The sequence below is a fragment of the Convolutriloba macropyga genome, chromosome 8 (genome assembly GCF_964194025.1).
Source record: "Convolutriloba macropyga chromosome 8, txConMacr16.3, whole genome shotgun sequence".
NCBI classification, from domain to species: Eukaryota; Metazoa; Xenacoelomorpha; order Acoela; family Convolutidae; genus Convolutriloba; species Convolutriloba macropyga.
This window is the reverse complement of record NC_134475.1, coordinates 61739064-61758736: the sequence shown is the minus strand read 5'-3', so window position 1 is coordinate 61758736 and position 19673 is coordinate 61739064. Positions and strand designations below refer to the sequence as shown.

At 36.1% G+C, this 19673-nt stretch overlaps 1 protein-coding gene across 1 annotated transcript in view; it reads left to right on the top strand.

Annotated features, from left to right (window-relative positions):
- LOC142344246 (uncharacterized) overlaps positions 1 to 15915 on the top strand; it is a 36510-nt gene extending 20595 nt beyond the window's left edge. The window contains exons 4-6 of the mRNA XM_075395808.1: positions 2663 to 2872; positions 3481 to 3784; positions 15598 to 15915. Coding sequence (XP_075251923.1) covers positions 2663 to 2872; positions 3481 to 3784; positions 15598 to 15827 — 744 coding nt within the window. The 3' untranslated portion in view covers positions 15828 to 15915. The remainder of the gene's footprint in view (positions 1 to 2662; positions 2873 to 3480; positions 3785 to 15597) is intronic.
- Positions 15916 to 19673: the final 3758 nt, after the last annotated feature.

The window sequence follows — 19673 nt, the reverse complement described above, 5'->3', positions numbered from 1 at the left end:
TGTACTCAAATAGGTTTTACGTCGTACTCAATTTTTAGGCAAACCTTTTTGAGCTACTAAAAACAGTTTGGCTGATTAGTGGTAAATTCTGGAAACATCCTTATCCGTAAATTTGCGAAACACAAAAAACGGCTTGAAGTTGATCTATGTGTTGTTGGGTCCCCTCGTTTAGTTTTATTTGAAGGAAGTTTAGTTATAGTTTTATTTGAAGCAAGTGTTTTCTTGTTTACTTGCTGGATACAATGAAATCTTTTTTCTGGTAATTAAACCTAAACTTGATCAGGTAAAATTGTATCTGAGTTAGTGTTCTGGGGCGTTTCAAGTGCTTTACACTGAAATTCACTTGATCTTTTGAAAACCTGAACACGGTTCAATTAAATTTATCAGAAGTTTTTAGTGTGTATGCTGTCTGATCCTATCAGTATGACCTCGAATATTGCATATTTTTTGTCTTTTATACCAAAATTATACAATATTTGGACAATTAAAATGCAAATTGAGCAAAAAAATTTATGCTAGGATTGTGGCGCCAACAACTACTTAATGAATAATATCAATCAAAAATTTACATTGAGTCTGAACCCAAATCATTGTTAAATCTCTCAGGAATTACAAAATCAATTGAGTTCTATAAATCTTAAGGGCACAAAACTTTGACATCCTTAGTCTTTTTTCGAAATACTTCAAAAAATGTAGTTTAATCTAAGTATTTTGAATGAAAACAAAACAGTTTCATTGAATAAGCATTAAAAAAACTACGGGCCTCAATTACACTTTTTTTCAAAAAACTTTCCTTTTTGCATGTTAGGAAAATGCAAAACCTTAACTTTTCCGTAACTGTTTCCTCAACTTTGAGTTTTTGAGTTGTAATTGTCATAATAAGAAAGCCCGTATAGCGTAGAATACGGAGTTAAATCGAATTTTTTTATTTTTTTAAATTTTTTTACGATAAAATATCGAGGTTTACTATTTTGTAAATAATAGACGGAATTCCGTTGTTTTTATTCCACTTTTTTGTAGTTTTTTTTATCAAGTTTTTGTCAATTTTGCTACAATTTGTTACAATTGTTAACATGAATGTTATTGGTTTTATTTTAAAGGCTAGATGATATTTATCTTAAATCCGTCACTTAGTTTCAATATATACATTGCAAAAATTTTTTCTGGTGAATTGAAAAAAATGCTCTTGATAAAGGTTTTGTATTCAAATAATAATTTCATGGCTTTCCTACTAAGCAATTTTTTTAAAATTTTTATGATTTTTGCAATTTTGCTTAAATTTAAGTTTATCAATTTTCACTTTTTTGAAATGTCACATTAATGACAAGTCCAATTGGCATGGAAAGAATAAGCAAAAGAACTTTTTTTAATTAATTTTAGCAAATTTTTCTAGAGATCGGTTTCGCAGCCGTTAAAACTTTAAGTTTTAACGGCTGCGAAACCGATCTCTAAAAAAATTCAAAAAAACTTTTCTATTTTTGACTCTCATTGTCGTTTTTTCTTATGAAAAGTCAAAGGTAGGCATAGTAAAAATTATGGCTTGGTTTGATCTCATAATGGATACCTACAATTAATAATTATTCGGATTTCATTGGGGTGATATAAGTGAACATGCGAACCTGTTAAACTCAAAACCTTGAACACTTATAGTTGTTATCTATTGCCTCTTATGACTTCAAAAAAATTTCTTAAAGAATACGTAAGTAATGTTTTGCAGTTCGCCAATAATATATCTTATTTCTGTCGCTTAGTTTCAATATATACAATGGTTAATTAAAATGGTTATTTATTTAACCAATAGTTCCTTGGCTTTCTCGCTTCGTAATTTGATGAAATTTTTCGCATTTTAGCTTATATTTGAGTTTGTTTATTTTTTAAGGAGGGTTTTAATGCCCGCGAAAACGTTCTCTTGCGAAAACAATAGAAATAATCTGTTTTTCCTTTAATTGTCGTTATTTTTGTTGAGTTAAAGCTTATTCTTGACAATCAATGGCCCTAATTGCTTAATATGAATGTTTAAATGAATCTATTCAATTGTTTAGTTTTATGGCTAGCGGGTTTAATGACTATTTTTCAACAGAATTTCCTCAGTTTTGAACTTCCCAAATTTTGTTCTCATCGTCATCAACAAGTAAATTAGTCTCATTACTGACCAGGCTCGTAATATTTCTGTTGCTCTAAACAATATTTGCGCCGTTGGTTATGTTTTGATCGATGTCTTTTCGACTTAGAAAAGTGTTTTCATAAGAAATTCTTGAGTTTTCGATACATGTCAATGTTTTTGGTTCCGTTAGTTGTCTTTATCACAAAGACATTTTGCAAAGAAGACCAATTTAAAATCAAAGCAGAACCAAGCGGAGATTTCACGCCCTTTTTGTCAATTAGCAGTTTTGAATGTTTTTCAATTTCTTATAGTTGTTTGGTCACAACACTGGTTTCCACAAATTGTTTATGAAATAACACGTTTTGCCTGTGCTGAAAGTTTTAGAGGCCTGTTTATTATCGTTCCCAAATAATTCAAAAATAGCTAGGAGATTATCGAGTTTAGTTTCGATAAACTTGTTCTGGATTGAATTTGCTATATTTTAGTTTTAAAAAAATTTTAAATGTTTTTCAACGTCCTTTTTAGTTTTGACTAACTCTCACGTGTATTTTCTTACAGCTAGACCCTACTGTCAATGTGGGCGGCAATGGCATAATAAGTGTCACCGTATCATGTCTGGGAGCACTGATGAAAACAAGTGACTGCCAGAGCGAACTGGAAAGTAGTTCATGCAGTGAGTTAAAACAGCAACAGCCTGGATGTCTCTTTGTGACCGGTGGATGCAACAGTGATTGCATAAGTACTAACCGACAACGGCAAAAACGACAGGTAACCTATTTGCGAGTTACATAGAACTACAATTCACAGCAGGTTAGAAAGTTTCACCCAAAAATCAATAAAGTGTATATTCTTTGTTTGTATTTTTAGAAAAAACCGTCAAGTCCGTTTGTTCATAGTAACTTGCACAAATTATTGAAGGTTTGGTTTTAAAAAAGATAAATGGTTTTTGATAAATGGTTGTTTTGGTACTGTAATTTAGTTACGTTCGAAAGAAACGCAATTTATCCAAGCGTTTCATACATTTTTTTTTAAAAAAAAGTTACAAATTCTAGATATAGGAGAGTTTTTTTTCAAAAACACTCATATTTGAAAGCTTCCGACCACTCATTTGAATCGATGCATCTCAGAATTCTAATTCAATTATTTCAAACAAATAACAAAAATCACATACAAATTTCAAATAATTACTTTATGATTTTTGGTTCGCGGTCATTAATTGTTATTTTTTCTTGTGCTATGTTCCGGAAATCGGCAATGCACATGTTCTATAACTTTCATTATCGCATTCTCTGAAATGGGATAAAACAGGTTTCACTCATTATCTATTGAACTGACTGATGCGTGCCGTTTTATGTATGAGATCAATTCTTTTTCAGAACTCAGTGGAAAACAAGATATTCTTCCGATTGCTCAAAAACGAATCAGACTTTCAATACTGCAACACGGAACTTAATGATCAATATTTTTCATGTGAACTCGGATTTATCGTAACTTGGTACAAAATTGGAAATTTGGCTGTGGATCAGACTCGAACCAACTCTTACCAAATTATGGTCGGATGTGATATGACATACAATGACACACAGAGTGCCAGGTGTGCGTTGATTGTGATTTTTGGCGAGATGAACAATCTTTTAGACGCGGATAACCGATCGTTGATAGCCGGTATTTTTGGATCAGGTATTTGCTCACTTTTTCCTTCAAATTCTACTCAATCATGTTAGGAGATCAAAATTACCTCATTTTAGAGGATCAAGGGTAGAACATTTTCAGGCACTAAAACATCGAGGCAGTCCAACTTGTTTAATTGGTTTTTAATTTGCAAACAAATTATGGAAACGGCGTGGAAAACGTAATCAATGAAAATCTTATTTTACCCAGCATTTGACTACATTTCTTGTCCTATCTAGTTGCTCTTCTTAAGTCTCTTGCCTTAATTAGTCGCCCTCGCACACTATCAAAATCTCACTTTCGACTCTTTCTCAAGTGTTAACAAAAACGCTACACTTTAAATTCTTTTGATTCTGTAAATAAATTTATGAATTAAAACCTTAGTTCCCCTCGCGCCTTGTGCCCATGACAGCTCTGGTTTCCTTTTAGAAGACTTAAAATTGATTAGAAATTGTAGTAAATACTGAAAATTCTATTAACAATCATTTTGTCGAATTAGGGTTCGACTAATGGGCATAGCCAGTCCTGAGATGCCACAGCTTATAATCCTCATTTTCCGTTTACTGTTCCGACACCTCTTGAGGGGGAGGAACTACATAATCAACGGAGTTTTTTTGTTCAGACAATTTTGACCGATCGATGGATTCATCGTAGAGAGTTGTGAGTGGTATCATTAAAAAGCCCCTCCAGCGAACAATATGGAATTAAAAACATTATTTCGCACTTTGTTTTCTAAACCGCGTTATCGTAGTTTAAAGTTTGGTGAATGTTAGACCGATTTGCGTTATTTTTGTTCAGATTTCCTGAATTTTTGCCTAAAGTTTCGTCAATTTTGCTAAAATATGTAAAAACTGTTAAAATTAGTGTCGTTGATTTTATTTTTAAAGACAAAGAAAAGTATTGTTTACAATTTTGTTTAATTTTTTGGCTAAAATTGTTGCTAAAAATTCCAAAATTCATCCTTTATCATCAAAAATTGCCTGAAACAAGCTGCTTTTTTCCACTTTGATGAATTTCGCCGGAAGAACACACCCAAAAACAACTAACACAATCTTTGTACACTACAAAGGGACTAGTTTTACTTCCGCGTCCTTTTAGAGTAGTCTGGATTTAAAATTTTGCCGTTTCTGTGCTCTACGATTCTTTACTCTATGAATATCAAAAATGCAGCAATATTTTTGATCTTTTAACTAACAAACTATCTAGACGTGTTATAGTCGGAAAGCGTTGCGCTATTCAATAGGCCTAGTATGATGAATAAGGTGATTCCAAAGATGTTCAGTGACAAATGTTAAATACTAACGTTAAGGCAGACTGCGATTAGGCAATTCGCTGCCAACGTGGTAGTTGAGCTCAAGGTTACAACTACCTGTCACTGTGGTAATCAATCGGGCTGCGATTGAGAAGTGCATAGAACAGAAGGCTACAAAAGTACTGCATTTCACTGAATATGAATTAACTGCACTAATAATGAGATAGGTGGTTAGTGGATACCACGGGGTACCACATTCCCCCTCCAGAGAAAAATTTAAGATAACATTTGGTTAGCGATGATTGAAGGTGAATACAATTTAATGAACTTTAGTATCAAATGAAAGGTCGTTAATAGTGTAAAGTAGTGAGCGCGTAAGGGCGATGAGTACTAGTAACAAGTATGGTTATATCTTGATGGTAGGTAGCAAATGTGAACACTAGAGGTTTGGTAGCTACTCTGGCAACTAGAAATAATGGTTACAGATAATTTCAAGTAAAATGATAAGGCAACATAATAAGTTTGAACTAGGTGTTTTACTACGATCAGAGTTTTTGAGTTTTTAACATTGTTGACTAGAATTCGTGGGGTTGAAGAGAGCGTTTCGGTTGGTCCTGTTTGAAGATCGCAAGCACGTCTTCGTTTGTTGGGTCTTTGCTGATGTCTTGAGTTGCGTTTCCGATGTTTTCGGCCGCGTGGTTTTGGCTGGATGAGGTCAAAGGTATTACGCTATGGGGCGGCGACGACCTGGTTTCGGGAAGGGTTGTTCTGGGTGGAGAATAGGAAGCGATGATTATTCCTCTTCGATGTTTTTGGGCTTGTCCATTGTCCGACGATTCATCAGAGGATGACATTTTTGTGAGGTCACCGTACCGTTTTTGCTTATTTTTGTCTCGTGCGTTGCGCCGGGTGGATGCTCCAGTCGTGTCAACTAGTATTGTACTTCCGTGTTGATTGGGTGCGGCTTTGAAATCGTGGCTAGTATCGGAATCGTGGGGTTCGTTGCCCTGTTTGTCTGCTGACTTTTGTGATGATGCCGTCGAGAGCTTTTTCTTTCTGGGAAATCCTTTCTTGGGTGATTGTTGTCAGCATCTTTTAGGTGGAATTCTGATACGATTGACTTTGCCAGGTTGGCTTTTGCCTTTTTGTCTAAGTCCGACGTTTGGGGTGCTCTCTTGCGAATGGCTCGTTGGCCAACGATCTTGTTTTTGATGTCCTGTGCGTGTGATTCCATACGTTGTATGAATTTTGCATGATGGTTTCGCACGGTCTTTCTGGCGGCGAAATTAATGACGGGAATGTGGCGTTGCTCTGGCGTACCGAATTTTGCGACATCAGATTTGTTGAGGACGGTGCCCTGCTGGCCTGGTACTTTAATAGTTACTGTGCTGTCAGTTGTTTTGATGAGTGCTGCCCCCTCCGGAATGGCCTCATAGAGTCCTTGCAGTTGCTTCTTGTTTCGCGAGGTGGCAAGAGTTTTACGGGCTAGTTGAATGCGAGGGCTGTTTCTGGCTAATGGTTCTTCGAAGTTGGCGGCTGGGAGTTTGATGATGCGGGGTACTTCATTTTCGTCATCTTTGGCCTCCTGTAGCTTCCGTTGTTTCGATGCTTCTACTTCGGCATCACTATCCTCGTCATACCATTTGTCCTGACTGATAACTGCCTCTTCTCCTATGATGTTGTCATCTAAATGGTATTTTAATGTGTTTGACCAATTTAAGTTTTTGATATTTGGTTTAGATGTTATATTTGTGAATGCGGTGTTCGCTTTTCTTCCATAGTGGGCTTCGAAAGGGAAAAGTTTAGAATTTTTCTTTCTGGAGGTGCGTAGTTCAAATGATATGTTTTGCAAGGTTTTGTTAATATTGAACGATTTCTGATTGGGGTCGAGTTTTATGCAGCTCAATCGTTGTTTTACGGTTTGTATTAGACGTTCTACTAGTTCTATGGGGCGATGATCGTTAGCTGGGGCATAAATTAATTCAATGTTGTATCGTTTACATACTTGTTGTATTTTATTACCTTTTAAGCATCTGGCTTGATCTAGCCTAATGGTTCTAGGTACCTCGTGTTGGGTTATATATTTGTTTAAAAACTTTTCTATATTTGGGCCATTTGCGTTTGAAACTAATTTCAGAGTTGGGAATTTCGAGAAACGGTCAATGCAAGCTATGAAGTCAACTTCCCTCCCTTGTCCATCAAATATTGGTCCGCCGAAGTCTTATTGAATTTCTTCGTTTGGTTCAGAGCATGGCGGAAGGGGTGTCCAATCGGACTTTCGTATTATACTTTTTAGATTCTTACCGAAGTCGGTACAGGGTCGACACGTTTTGGATTTATTGATTAAATCTCGATTGATGAATGGCCACCATAATCTTTGTCCTAGTTCGGTCATGTCCCACGCTCCTGGATGTGTTGCATGAAGTACGTCCATGACAGATTCCATCAGGATGTTGAGTATTGCTAATTTGTTGTCCACCAGTATACGGCCGTTGTTGACGCTTAGACGTCCCCATTTTGCATATACCTGCTTGCTCAGGCGTTTGCATCGGGCTTGGTCCTCATTGATTATGCAGTCTCTGATCTCTCGTAGTACCGTATCTCTATTGATCATTGCTGCAATTAGTGGTTGGTTGAACGCGCTCTCCAGTTGTTTTGAGAGTTGGTCGTCTGATGTAGGGGGCGATGATTTTGGGGTAGGGCTTAGATAGTTTCTCATTGAGAAGGATGTTTTCCTCACTGGTGATTTAGCGGTGGCGCTATTTGGGTTGCTGATTGTGTGCTCCATTTGATTTGTTAAATTGTGTTGTTTGTTTGGATTAGGCTGTTGAAGTATAGCTGTGTTAATTGGCAAATGCGCTTGGGTTTTTGTTTGCTGTGTGTCTTGCGTATTGTTAGTGACGTCATTATTCGTTGTGTTTAATTGTGCTTGGAATGTCTTGTGACTGCCGCGTAGGTTGTATTTTGTATTCTTTAGTGAATTGTTTGTAATCGTACCGCGTTTGTCGGTATTGTCTTTTATCAGTGTGGAATCGTTCGACGATTTCACGTTAGTTTTTCAGGGCCTGCCTCTCTGTCGTTTGGTTTGGCAAATTAAACAATTGTTGGCATCGTTGGACGATTCCATTGTATTTGTTTTAATGTCATTGGAATCGTTGTGCGTGGTTTTTGTATTATGCTGTGTTTTGTTATTGTTCAGTTTCTTTGGTCCGCCTCTTTTGCGTATGATTTGTAGTGTTTCTTTTATGAGGTCTATTTGAGCTATTATAAAATTCTCGTCTAATGTGTTTGGGGGTTTTGCAGGTTCGGATGGATGTCGGGACATGTAGCCTGCTAGTCCCATCTTCGTTCCGGCTATGTATTTTATAGTAAAATTGAATGGGATTAATCTATCGTACCACCTGGTTAGGCGGCTTTGGTGGATTTTATTTGATCGTTCTTTAAGGATTGATAGAAGAGCGCTATGATTGGTTTTTACTGTGAAATGATGACCTAATAAATAGTGTTCAAAATTTTCTAACGCCCATACTATTCCTAGTAATTCTAATTCGTTTATGCTGTATTTTTCTTCTGCTTTATTTAAAAATCTTGAGGCCTAGGATATTGTCTCCCATCCGTTGCAAGTTTCTTGTTCTTGGACTGCCCCTAGGCCCGATCTTGATGCGTCTGTTTTCACTCTCGTCTTCCTTTTTGTGTCGTAATGTGTGTTTTCTGTCAGATTGCGTATGCATTTCTTTATGTTTTCGAAATTTGTTTGGTGGTGGTTTGTCCATACGTATTTCGTATCTTTTTGTAGTAAGTTTTTGAATTTGCGACATAGGGGTGCTAGATTTGGTATAAATTTCGTTAGGTGGTGGACGCTTCCTAGTAATGGTTTGAGTTATTTATGGGATGTGGGTGGCTTCAGATTAAGTATTGCCTGTGTCTTATAGACGATTGGTTTATTACCTATTTGGTCTATTTCATAGCCTAGCCACTTTATCTTGTTTTTTTGCGAAGTGGCTTTTATTAAGGTTTTTTGCCAGGTTTTTCTCATTTAGTCTGTCTAGGCACTTGAATAATTTTTTTAATGATTTTGTAGACCACCTCCGGTAACGATAATCCAGCAAAATGAATGTGTTTGTTAGGTTGTATACAGTTTTGTCTATGGATTTTTGGAATTCTGTCGGCATATCTCTTAGTCCGTAAAATCCGTTATTGAATCGATATGTTCCTGTGGCCTGACCGCCTATGATGTTGAAATTGCATTGTTTTGCTATGTCCTCATCTAGTGGTATTTGGCTGTATGCGTAGCTTAGGTCTGTTGTTGAGAATAGGACTTCTCCTTCGTCAGACAATTGAGTGATGGTTTGTGCGATATTTTCCATTAGGCAGTCGATGTTGTGCATCTGATATTTGTTTCTGTGAATTGCCTTGTTGATTTTTTTCGAGTCCATTGCTAAATTTATTGATTTGTCTTTCTTCACTGTGATTACGATAGGTGATATGAAAAATTCGTCGCTGCATTTTTCTAGTTTGGTTATATTTCCATTGTTTTGTAAATTTTTCAGTTCTTCTTCTACTTGTGTTTCGAGGTGTAGTGGAACGCGTCTTCCTTTTTGATGGACAGGGGTCTAGTTTGACTTAAATTGTGATTTTACCCTATGATGTATAGATCGTCCTATTCTGGTTGTTAGGTTATTGTGTTTAATTGCTACTTCTTCCTTGATTGTGGGGGTTTGAGGAATGTCTATTGAATTGACGTTCTTACCTGTGGACTTTGGGGAGTCGTGTTGTTTTAGTTGTATTCCTAGGGGTTTGAACAGGTCCCTTCCCACAATCGCTCGATGTTTGTTCGGGACCACTATGATGTCCGCGCGTCCTGCCTTCCAGCCGTTGCACTCGATGTCGCAGTAGAGTGCCCCAGGTTCTTTATAGGGGGGTCTGTGTAGCTCTTCAATTTCACTGGATTCGTTGTTCTGCTCCACCACGTGTTGCTATCTCTGGCCTCTTATCTTTCGCCATTTGTTCCGTGACTATGATAGTGGAGCCTCCTGAGTCGACCATTACCCAGAATTTGCTGTGACCATACTGGATATGTAGTTTCGATGGTGTTGTGGGGTCTGCCGTATCCTCTACCTATACCTAGCGGTGTTGATGTTGGTCTACTAGATCCCCGGAAGAGTGAGCTGGAGATTTCCATGACTGTTTCCTCTCGTCCAATGAATGGGGTTGCCGAAGCATATAATGGTTGCCTTGCCTATATGACTAATTGGCTTCCGACGGTTGATTCGATGCTCACTGCTAGTTCGAGGGCCTTTTCTGGAGTGAGGGTTGTTTTTGACAGTTCTTTTTGTATCTCTTGATCTATCATGTTTGCGGAAAATGTGTCCCTTAGAAGTTCATTTTCTAAATCGGCAAGTTGGCAGTGTTCTACTAGCGATCTGAGTGCAGAATGGAATTGTTCCATTGTTTCCCCTCGGTGTTTTTTGTGTGTCAGCAGAAGGTATCTATCGAACTTTACGTTTCTTGGGCGGATGAACGTTTGCTCTAATTCGTCCCATAGTTCCATTGTTGATTTTGTTTCCACGTTTGTGTGGGGGAACTTTCTTGCGTGCATCTTTCGTCCTTCGATTCCAAGGCTGAGGTAGATCAGAGATTTGGCTTTCCTATCTGCCATGTCCCATGGCTTATCGCCGCATAAGACCCCTATTCGATCGATTTGATTACATTCTTTTTTCCATTTGGCTATTGCCTGGTGGTACCTCGTCATTCGTTCTCTTTCCGTTGTTTCTGTTGGATTCTGTACGGTGTTCCTCTACTGGTTCGGGGGGGGGGGTTGTAAATGACTGTCGTCGGTCTCTCTTGGAGCAGTTCATCTAGTTCGATGTTTGTCTTAGCGACGAGGGCGATTTTGAGTTGGCTCCTCCATTTCTCCTATCATATTTGTGGATTACTGCTAGGTTTGTCCCAGAAAGGTTCAAGTCCTAGCGCCTTGCGTCCTATTTTGTCTGACTGCGCCATGTTATACTCGGAAAGCGTTGCGCTATTCAATAGGCCTAGTATGATGAATAAGGTGATTCAAAAGATGTTCAGTGACAACTGTTAATTACTAACGTTAAGGCAAACTGCGATTAGGCAATTCGCTGCCAACGTGGTAGTTGAGCTCAAGGTTACAACTACCTGTCACTGTGGTAATCAATTGTGGCACGTTTGAGAAGTGCATGGAACAGAAGGCTACAAATGTACTGCATTTCACTGAGTATGAATTTACTGCACTAATAATGAGATAGTTGGTTAATGGATACCACGGGGTACCACAAGACGCATAACAATTGAAACAATAGAGTTTTCCTATTGGACAAACATTTATAGCAAGGCTGGCTTTGGTCAAATCTTGGACTGTTACAATCCCGAAAAAATACAATTGTAATCATTAATTCTTTTTTTTTGAAAAAAAAATGCGATCTTTTTTATGTCAACTAAAGAACAGAACAATTCAAATCAACGCTCACTGTTGATGAGTCAATTGGCTTCCTAAACAGTTCCCAATTAATGTATTTAGTTTTTTTACTAGGAAGAATATGGTTCTTTTTAACTTTTAAAAATATTTGACTTTTAAATAAACAAGGGCTGATTGAACTTTGCCATTATTTTTCTCTTAATTTGGTCAACTTGTAATTTAGTGTCAGCTAAGAAAAAATACTTTTTCTTCCTTTATTTCTACTGATTTAAAATTTACTCCTGATTTAAAATTAAAAGTTATTGTTTTCATGCTTTGATACTACTAGATTTCACATTTTTTTATTTTTAGGCGTTGCCCCATCTTTCACGTTTTCTCACATTATCACATAATTGAGAGTACTTATAGTACAAAGTTGGCGTTCAACATAAGGCACAATTGAGCATATAAAATTCTTTAAGGGCATAGATTGTGGTTTTAACGGCTTCGACACCCCTTTCTCAAAGAATTCAAATGAATTTTTACATTTATTTTCAACTGTCATTTTTAGTTGACTTTTTAGTCGTATGAAATTTTTTGGATTATGACAGGTCTCATTGGCTTTTTATGGAGGAATAAATGACCATATATTATAATTTTGGTAGAAAATTGATTGCTTTTATGTCTTCGAAAACATTTGTTTTCAAGAATAAAAAATTTTAGCTTTGTATTTTTCTCTTTATGTCTATTTGTTACCCAGTCTTGATAAATAAAAGTCACAAATGTAATTATTGTCGTCGAGGGAAGCTGCAAGGGTACGACTGCTATTGTTTTTATGGAATTTCTTCTGTTTCAAATGGCTTCGACACAGCAAATTTGTTTTTGATTTTTGTCATAATTGACGTTCTTTTTGTAGACGTAAGATAAATTCTGATTAATTACAGGTATCAAGCGCTTCCTTTGGTCTAATAAAAGATCCTATTTATTTAAGTCATTTTGTTACTATTGGTTTTCATGACTTTGAAAATAATTGTTTTTGAAAAGCACAAAACTTTTCCTTAATTTTGCCCTTTTTTCTCTCTTTTTTGTTTAACTGTTACCTATTCTATTTTTGAGAGGCCGCAAACCACAATATTAATGTTTGAGGGAGGCTAGACTGAACATTTTGCGGGGGCAAAATGTGGCTTTACGGCTTCGACAGCTTTTTCTCGAAAGTTTTAACTGAAATTTTGTTTGTTGTCTCTGTTAGTGTTCTTTTTGTAAACTCATAAAAAAGTTAAAAAAAGATAGGTCTTAATCCCATTCCATAGGACCCTCTGTGATCATAAACACGTTGGATGTTTTCGATTGCTCTATAATTGTTTTCATTACTTGAAACTATTTGTTTTTAAAAATATAAGCTAATTTTGTTACCTTGCTCTTCTTTTGGTTCTTTTTTCTCTACTTGTTATCGAGCCTTATTATGGGGCCGTCTCATATCTGTTCTATTGACGTAAAATTTATTTTGTTTAGTTTAAAGTTTAGCTGACGTTATTTTGGCCTTTTGAATATACTTTGTTCTTTTTTTAAAAAAAATTGACGTAAAGTTTTGGATGTAATTGATGTTTGTTGTTATTGCTGTTTGATTTTTGTTGTTTGTCTTGACCTGCTTTCTTTTTAAAGGCGGATCTCATCCATCTAATGGGATCTTTTTTACTCCTCAGAGTTTTTTGCGTTGGAGGCGATCTCTTTGTTCATGCACATTTTTTTTTGAAAATTATTTGAGTTTTGGGGGGTTTTCTATCTGTTCCTCATTTGGTATGCCAAAAAAGCAGACGAGCGGGGTCGGAACTCTATGTGCCAACGCACGTTACCGAGCCTCTTTGCTAGATCTCATTTGCAGTTTGATAGACTTGTATTTCTTAATTTTGCCTTTTAATAATTGATTCGTCTCCTTACCATTATAGCCGTCTACCAGCTAGGCAATTATGTAACGCAGAGAGGCCCCTCTTTCCCAGCTAATTACTTTATTTATTTTATAATGTTAGAGCTATGCTTTCGTGCATGGGAAGCTATGATGGTAAAGGTCCGTTTGTTTTTCTTTTGTTAGACTCATTGAGTGTACAAATAATTATAACTGCAAATATTTTATGGCTTTTGGACAAAACCAAATTCTTGACACCAAAAATTCTTAACTTCCGAATATACACGATTTAAAATTTATAGAATAATTTTCAATTGCTATAGTAACTACTAACTTAAGCTCCCTCATAAAAAGGAACCAGGAAGCTCAATCGTTTAAGCCGGGTACAAATGTGATAGCTGAAAAATCCTAAAAGACGCTCGTTTACTGCATTTTATGGTGAATTTTTGAAAGACTAGCAATTTGGCGATGTGGTGCGTTGAATTCTTCGTCATATCCATTTCGTTCTTTCCAAAATATTTTTAAAAAGTTTACCGCTATTTCTGACAAAAAAATGAGAAAAGGTAAGATTTACAGTGAATGCGGTGAAAAAAAAGTTCCACGACTACGCATGTAATTCTGTGAAGAGAATTCGAAAATAAATTAGCTTGTAAAAAAGAACGCCATATCAATTAAAATCCCTGGAAAAGTTGAACCAATCGATCAAACACAAATTGAAAACTTCTGCTTACTTAGGAGGAAAAATAGGATTTTTTTTGAATTTTTACTTCTAATGATAATGTGTTTACTTCGTGTATTGGATCATGCGCAAGTGAGTGTACGTGTCTGTCAACATTTGTGTATTTATGAGTTTGAGTTTGCTTGTCTGTGTGTGTATGCATGTGTTTGTGAATTTTATTGGGCGTGTGTTTTTTTCGACTGTGTGCATATGTGTGACCAGTTGTATCCCATCTTGTGTGTGTATATAATGACCACTAAAATTTTTTGGGTTTAGCAATAAAACGTAGGCATTATTTTTTTCAAAAGAAAGTCAGCTATGTCAGAACTTGACTTGAAGAGAGAACTGAACTCAAAACATGCAACCCTACAATAAAACAGCACTTGTTACTTTTTAATAACCCGGGGTGACCTTTCCCGGTAATCCTACAAGGATCAAATATGATGTCATACAAATCATAACGTATTTCCTAGTAGGATCCTTGTATGGAACCTAAGAAATCATATATGATCCTTGCATGAAATCAAGGAAATCATACAAAATCCTAGTGTGACTTTTAAGAAAAAAAACAGAAGAAATGTTCAGGAGCACTCAAAAACCACGATAAATGATTGATGAAAGTTGTATGAAATCAGGGAAACCATATATGATCCTTGTATGAATTCCAGGAAATCATATATGATCCTTGTATGAATTCCAGGAAATCATGTATGATCCTTGTATGATTACCAGGAAATCATGTATGATGCATGAGGAAAATTAGTACCCTTCTCGGTGTTCAAAATTTCTCCAGCTGTAGTTGGCAGAGACTATAAGTTAAAATTTGGTGTCTAATTTTTACTTCCGGTAGATTTAAAATAGCGAACACACATTGTTGACTGCAACTCATTTCTATGGTTCTTTTCTGTATAAATAAATAACGGGAACAGTCGAAAACCATAGGAGCAAAAGAAATAATCTCCATCATTTATGGGTCACTTTTTCATTTTTTTTTTAAAATTGTATGAAATTAGTGACTTCTCTTTAAAATAATATTCTTATGTTATCTAGTATGCAGTATAAAAATACAAAATATCATTCGACAGTTACAGCCAATAAAAAATGTTTTGCAATTATTAAAAAAATTCCACTGACGTTGGGTGTTGGGTGTTTTCTTAGTCCAAACAAGTAACGGGGGTTTGACGCAGTATGTCAAAAAACTATAAATGCATACAACAAACAATTGTGTCCATAAATCAAAAGTGACGTTTTTGGTTCTATCGGCAATAATTGAGAGTTATCCGAATATTCACCACAAGTCACCACGTTTATTATAGCGGTGAAATTACATATTTTAGCGGTGAAATCTCGTGATTTTTTGTAAGTTCACCGCTTACTCTAGGGGTTAAATTACATAATTTCACCGCATTCACCGAGTTTCACCGCAAAATTATGCACGAAATTTGCGGTGAAAAAAAACTTTTCTCCGTTTATCTTACATATTTTTCCAATTTTTCTTTGACCCGGGATAAAATGATTTTTCTTTCAGATATCAGCTTTCCTTTCGTCAATACGACAAACGATGACTTAGCAGCAATGGCGGCGGCCTTCACTGGTACATTGAGGTTTGAATTACTCCAAAACTCAGACGGGGGCATTTTCATCAAAGCTTACGTAGCGTCTGACTTCAAATCTGGTAGCCTCAAAATCAACAACACAGTTGGATTGATGCTGATTGCAATTTTGTTGGCATTTGTCTCCAAGTCTGTTGTTGTTTAGGATGAGTTAAACTTGTATATAAACTTGTAAATAATATTGACACGAAAGACCATTCTATCTGCGAATTGGAACATTTAGTGATGTCGAATTTTACTTATCAAACTGAATTTTGAATTACCTCTCAACTGCTTTAACCCCTCTGTCCCTCGGATTTTTTTCGATAATAAGCCAAGCAACACTCTTATTTCCCTTATATGACTATAATTCCACAAATGCGGCAGAACTCAATGGGTAAGGAAAATACGTTTTAAATAACTTTATCCATTGTAATTAGATTATTTAGTATGCGTCGGATTTGTATATAAGCCTGTATATAATATTGACACAACGGATAGTGCTATGTAGGAATTGGAACATTTAGTGATGTCGGATTTTGCTTATCAAAATGGCCTGTAGTTACCAGTCGATTATTGCTTTAACACCCATATCGGACAGATTTTCCATTGATGATACAACCAAGCAGTGGCCTCTGAGAAATTTTTACCATAAAAGGAGCCCGTAAAAAAATTGCCATAAAATAAAAACTCGAGTTTCCTTTTCGCTGATAGGGAAAAATTACACGAATGCAGTAAAAATATTGGTTAGGGTAAATACGCTCTAAAACTATTTATTTGTTGTATTGTTATTATAAAACTGATTTTGTTTACCAATCCGGATAAAATTATATTTGAAGTTTCACATAAGTTGAAATTAAGGACACCACTTTTCATTAAAAAAAAGTTTTTTTTCCATTTTTTTTATCTTAAGATAAAAACCAATTGCAAATATTGAATTAACATTTATTTGACCAAACCTAATTTTGTATTTGAAAATCAGTACATGAGCCCAATGACACAAACAAAAAAATTCTACAAATAGAGATTGCGATTTGGCAAGACTTCTACGCAGCATCTTATATTCAGTTGAATTTAAGTCACTTTGGAGAAAATCGGTGTCCTTATAATTGTCATTTAAAAAGCGCTCTACAATTTATTCAGATTTCAAAATTTATTTCGCATGCCAGTCAGTGCAAATTTTTACTCGCCTCTTGATTTCTAAAAGGCAATGGCTTTTAAAATCCACTTTTGGATGCGCGCGGTGTCGGTGCAAAAAACCCAATGCATTTGATAAAATGTCAGGTAGCTTGAGGCCACGGGTGGTAACTTTTTCAATCACACTTTTTAAGATACAATCATATGAAATTAGGGAACTTAAAAAGTTATTCGTTAATCTCAGAGAATGCGTTAATTGCGGGTTATGGTCGGTCTGGGACGTTAAGCGCACGGAACAATTTGCTTGACGGAAAAGAATGAACTCGTGAAAAAATTGTATAATGTCGCCCAAGCTGAAGTCCCAGACCGAAACCAGATATGTCCAGACCGAAATGAACGCACGAAGGGGGTGTCGTACGTTCAAAATTACACGGTCTGGAAACACGGATGAACGCACGATGGTCTGGACATGAACGCACGATGGTCTGGACATGAACGCACGATGTTCTGGTGACCGCACGATGGTCTGGACATGAACGCACAAAAGTCTGGACCAGAAGGCACAAAAATTTTTCGTGCGGTCATGTCCAGACCATCGTGCTGTCATGTCCAGACCATCGTGCGTTCATGTCCAGACTTTCGTGCGTTCACCAGACGGAAAAAAATTACCTGCTGGGGTGCAGTGCAGATCCTTGAAGCTGAAGACAGAGAGGGTTCCAAGACTCCACAAATCCAGATATTTAAAGTCTTTTTTACTTGAGGTACATGAACATCTTTATACTAATAGGAGACATTGCCCTTTTTTTGCTATCGTGAAATGCAAGTATACTTCGAAGTATATTATCACAAGGTTTAAAAAAACCTAAGAAAATGCAAGTATAATTTGAAAGTAGATTACCACAAGATTTCGAAAACCTAGATTGGAGGGGTCGATTTTTCGCTCAATCGTATAGAAAAAGTGATTTAAAATCAATTTTTTGATAAACCCTAAATATCTGGATTTGTGGAATTTTGGAACCCTCTCTGTCTTCATCTTCAAGGATTAGCACTGCACCACAGGGTGTATTTTTTATTCGGTCTGGTGAACGCACGAAAGTCTGGACATGAACGCACGATGGTCTGGACAAGGACGTACGAATTTGATTTGGAGCGCACGAAAGTCTGGACATATACTGTTTCGGTCTGGGATGGACTGGACATATTTGCCTTCGAACGCACGAAGAACGCACGAAAAGTTTTGAACGCACGATAGTCTGGACATATCCACTTTCCTTCTGGGACGGTCTGGACATAGGCACTTTGAGTCTGGGACGGTCTGGACATAGGCACTTTCCGTCTGGGCCTGTCTGGACATATCCACTTCAGCCTGGGCGGTAACTGAGTAACTGAAATTTACTCCTGTTAAATTTGAAGTTCATAATCGTAAAACCTATACCTAACTGCTGAGGTCTATTTAATGTATACTTGTTTTATACGCCACTTCCAACGGGATCGAAATAAATTAAGCATAAAATTTAAAAAATTGTCTTTTGAACGAAAATTTGAAATTGACTATTAGCTTGATTAACATAACTATGGTTATCAATACAACAGATCAATAGTTTAATTAATCGTCTGGATATTTTATTTTTCCACGCGTGAATGGTTTGTTTTTATTCTTCCCACTTTGGTCAGGTAAGTGATGAATGTAAACGGTAAAACAGGGTTTGAATCAGAATATTACTTGAAATAGCTTCCATCATGGAATATGAAAGAATATTGTTCGCTAACGTATTATCGCCTGTTTATTAATATATGAAAATAGAGGGAAATAAGAGACCTAATTAGCAGAAAACTTTGTTCACATAAGTCTCTATAGCGATACACGTGATAACATTATTGGTCAAAAATACCAATAGATACAACTGTCGCCAAATAGGTCGGCAGAGGGGCTTGCCGATTGAAACATCTCTTCGGTGCTTGTGTTGCGTATTGAATTTCATGTCTTCTAGAATTTTATCTTCGAAATTTAGCTTAGCATAGGAAGGGAAGAACACCATAAAAAAATCTTAACAACCAAACAATCGCACATGATTCATAGTAACTATTTAAAGAATCTTTGCAAACATTTTCAGATCATAAATGATATCTTATTAGTCGCAAAATTATCAGTAAACAAATTTTGTGCCCTCTAGACCTAATTAAAATGATTACATATTAGAAATATTTTCTTCATAATAAGGTACACTGCGATTAAATATGTAACGATTTGCTTCATGTATTAGAAAGTCTAGAAACTTATATAGCGATATCGGTTTAACTGTTCTGAAAATTTAAAAGCTTATTAGTCATATCCTGTTTGAGACTTCAATCTTCCCTTAACCTCTATCTGCCCTGCAAATAATTTTAAAAAGATGTCAGAATTCATACATAATTTAGCGATTCTTAAAATTACAAAGGCATTTACAAAAAATCTTTCTCAAAACAATTTTCTTGAAATTTTGACACGAGTTCACCATTCTTGGGAGTCATATCCGATAACCATATATAGATATATTGGCCATACAAAAATTTTGCATGTGATCTTCCTCTGGTTGCCAAGATTTCCATGTATGATCCTTATATGGTATACAAGAATCCATTATGCACATTTCGTTTTTTTATACACCTATAAAAAGCTTATACAGCAGTCTCAGTTTTAATCGCTCTACGAGTTATGACATATTGCTACCATATATGGTTATTAAACGGTTCTTATATGGTCCACACATGCTACTATTGCGGGTTGAAGGTAATTGCAGAACATTGGACAATGAAATTTCATGTTTTTAATTAAACCCCTATTGTGCAAGAACTGTAAATTGTACGAATAGTCGTACGATTACTATCTTTTAAG